The 2686-nt window shown below is 27.1% G+C and overlaps 1 protein-coding gene across 1 annotated transcript in view; it reads left to right on the forward strand.

The window, feature by feature from the left end:
- Positions 1-642: 642 nt before the first annotated feature.
- LOC117176372 (regucalcin-like) overlaps positions 643-2686 on the forward strand; it is an 8086-nt gene continuing 6042 nt past the window's right edge. Inside the window, exons 1-2 of the mRNA XM_033366616.1 lie at positions 643-652; positions 763-972. Of these exons, the coding sequence (XP_033222507.1) occupies positions 643-652; positions 763-972 (220 nt within the window). The remainder of the gene's footprint in view (positions 653-762; positions 973-2686) is intronic.

The raw sequence follows: 2686 nt of genomic DNA on the forward strand, positions 1-2686 counted from the left end.
TAGAATTGTCATTAGGATAATTTGCAAGTACTTTTTTACTGTATCAGAAAATTTTATAGTAACCAAAAACTTTTGTTTCAATTTTGAAAAATCTCTAAATATTTAATTTATGTATAATCGAAAATTGTAACTAAATCGTTTCTAAATATATTTGATATCTGGTAAAGAATTTAAATGCAATTTTCTAATCTATCAGAAAAATATTTTTTTTTTCAGTTTTCTGAATATTTTCAAACTTATCAGAAGTATATACAGCTTTTTTAATTTGTATCGAAATTAAAAATTTTATTTAGATAATTTACAAGTCTTATAGCCATCAATCAGAAACTTCGACAACAATTTCTTAAATCTGCAAATTCTTTTTTAAATTTTGAAATTGCTTTAAATTTTTTATTTTTGGTTGAAAAGATCTGTTTAAAGAACTATAAAAGTTAGTGTGGCTACAATATTAAGTTAACCATACATACAGACAGACATGCAGACATACAGACAGACAGACATGTAGACATATATATACAAAAACACATACATACATGTATTCATGCATACTGACATACATTCATACATATATTCATACTTACAGATAGACAGACATGCAAACAGGCAGATTAGACAGCCATACAGACATATATACAGACAGACATGAAACCAGGTATGCAGCCAAAATTGGTAATGAATTGCGCCCTATAAGTTATTTCAAGCCCCGTTTTTTTAATTTTACCGCCTATTTCGACTTATTTCTTATAGTAATTTTTTCCATAGATGCCGGTCCTCTTTCTTTTGCTGTTCTTGTCCGCGGCAAGAGAAATAAATATGTGGTGGGTGCTGGTAAAGAAATTTTATTAGTCACGTGGGATAGTAGCCAAGATGATTACAATCCTGAATGCGTAAAAATAGCAATTGTAGACAATAATATCCCTGACAACAGATTAAGTTATGGAACCGTGGACCCGTTAGACAGACTAGTGTTTGGTAAATAAATGTACTTAATTTGATTTTAGACTTAAGTTAAATAAGAGGGAAAACAAATTTTTTGTTGAAAAAATGTTTTCTACGATTTTCCATGATTATATGTATTTTTAATTTATATTGCAGGAAATTTAATTTTAAACAATATTCTATTTAAAAAATTTTGTAATGAGATTATGATTGTTTATATTATGAACAAATTTAATGAACAAATGCAGTAATCAGGCATTTTTCGACAGAAAATTTCGGTTTTTTCGATTTTAATTTCTTTTATTTCAGAACATTAAAATAATTTAACAATATTCTTAATTTGTTGATTGATCTTATGAATTTTTGAAACAAGTTTAATAAGCACATGCACTATTCGGGTAATTGTCAGCAAAAAAAGTTATCTTTTTTAATGCCAGCCTTTTCAGCTGGGAACTTCATGACAATTCAGCAACATTCATGATAATTTAATAAATGTAATGATTATTTTGAACAAAAATATTAGACATAAAGACAGACATAAATCCAGGAATACAGACGTACAGACAGAAAAACATAAAAAGAGACATACATACACACACACAAACAAACATACATGTAGAAATACATTCAGAAGTACAGACAAATAAACATACATACATACAGACAGACATACAGACAGACATACAGACAGACATACAGACAGACATACAGACAGACATACAGACAGACATACAGACAGACATACAGACAGACATACAGACAGACATACAGACAGACATACAGACAGACATACAGACAGACATACAGGCAGACATACAGACAGACATACAGACAGACATGCATGCAGACATGCAGACAGGCACGCGGTCTGATATATAGACAGACATATAGACAGACATATATACAGACATACAGACAGACGTGCAGACGAGAAGTGCAGATAGACATACAGATAGATATACAGGCATACGTACAGACATATATACATACAAACATACAGGCATACATAAATACATAAATACATGCATACATACATACATACATACATACATACATACATACATACATACATACATACAGACATACATAAATACAAAAACAATTATAAATTTAACTGAAGTTATCATGAAGTTCCTAATTGAAAAAGTTGATATAGAGAAAAACGAATTTCTCTGTTCACAAATGTCTGATAAATGCATTTTTCATTAAATCTGTTTAAAAGAATCATAAAATTTATCAACTTATCATGAATTTATGGTGAAATTTTCATGAACCTCCCAACTGAAAAGACTGGCATTGAAAAAACTGAATTTTTCTGCAGAAAAATGCATGAATAATACATTTGTTTACTAAATTTATGTTAAAAAATTATAAAATTAACCCAAAAATTATAAATCTAGCTAAAATTATAATAAATATCTTAATTTAAAAAAATTTACATAAAAAAAACTAATTTTTCGGTCGACAAATGCCTGAAAACTGCATTTGTTCATTAAATTTGTTTCTAATATAAAAAATTATAATCTTGAGAGAAAATTTGTTTAATTTAAAATTGTTTCGATTAAATTTTTCCACAATATAACTTGAAAAACGTATAATTATGGAAAATAAAAAAAATGTTTTTTAACAAATAGTTTGTTTATAAGATTTTCTTTTGTATATTTTCGAAATTTTTAACATCTTTAACTTCATATAAATATACTTCATTTAATTTTATACTTAAGTTATATTAAATAATTAAATATAA

Source organism: Belonocnema kinseyi, chromosome 7 (genome assembly GCF_010883055.1).
Source record: "Belonocnema kinseyi isolate 2016_QV_RU_SX_M_011 chromosome 7, B_treatae_v1, whole genome shotgun sequence".
Lineage (NCBI taxonomy): Eukaryota > Metazoa > Arthropoda > Insecta > Hymenoptera > Cynipidae > Belonocnema > Belonocnema kinseyi.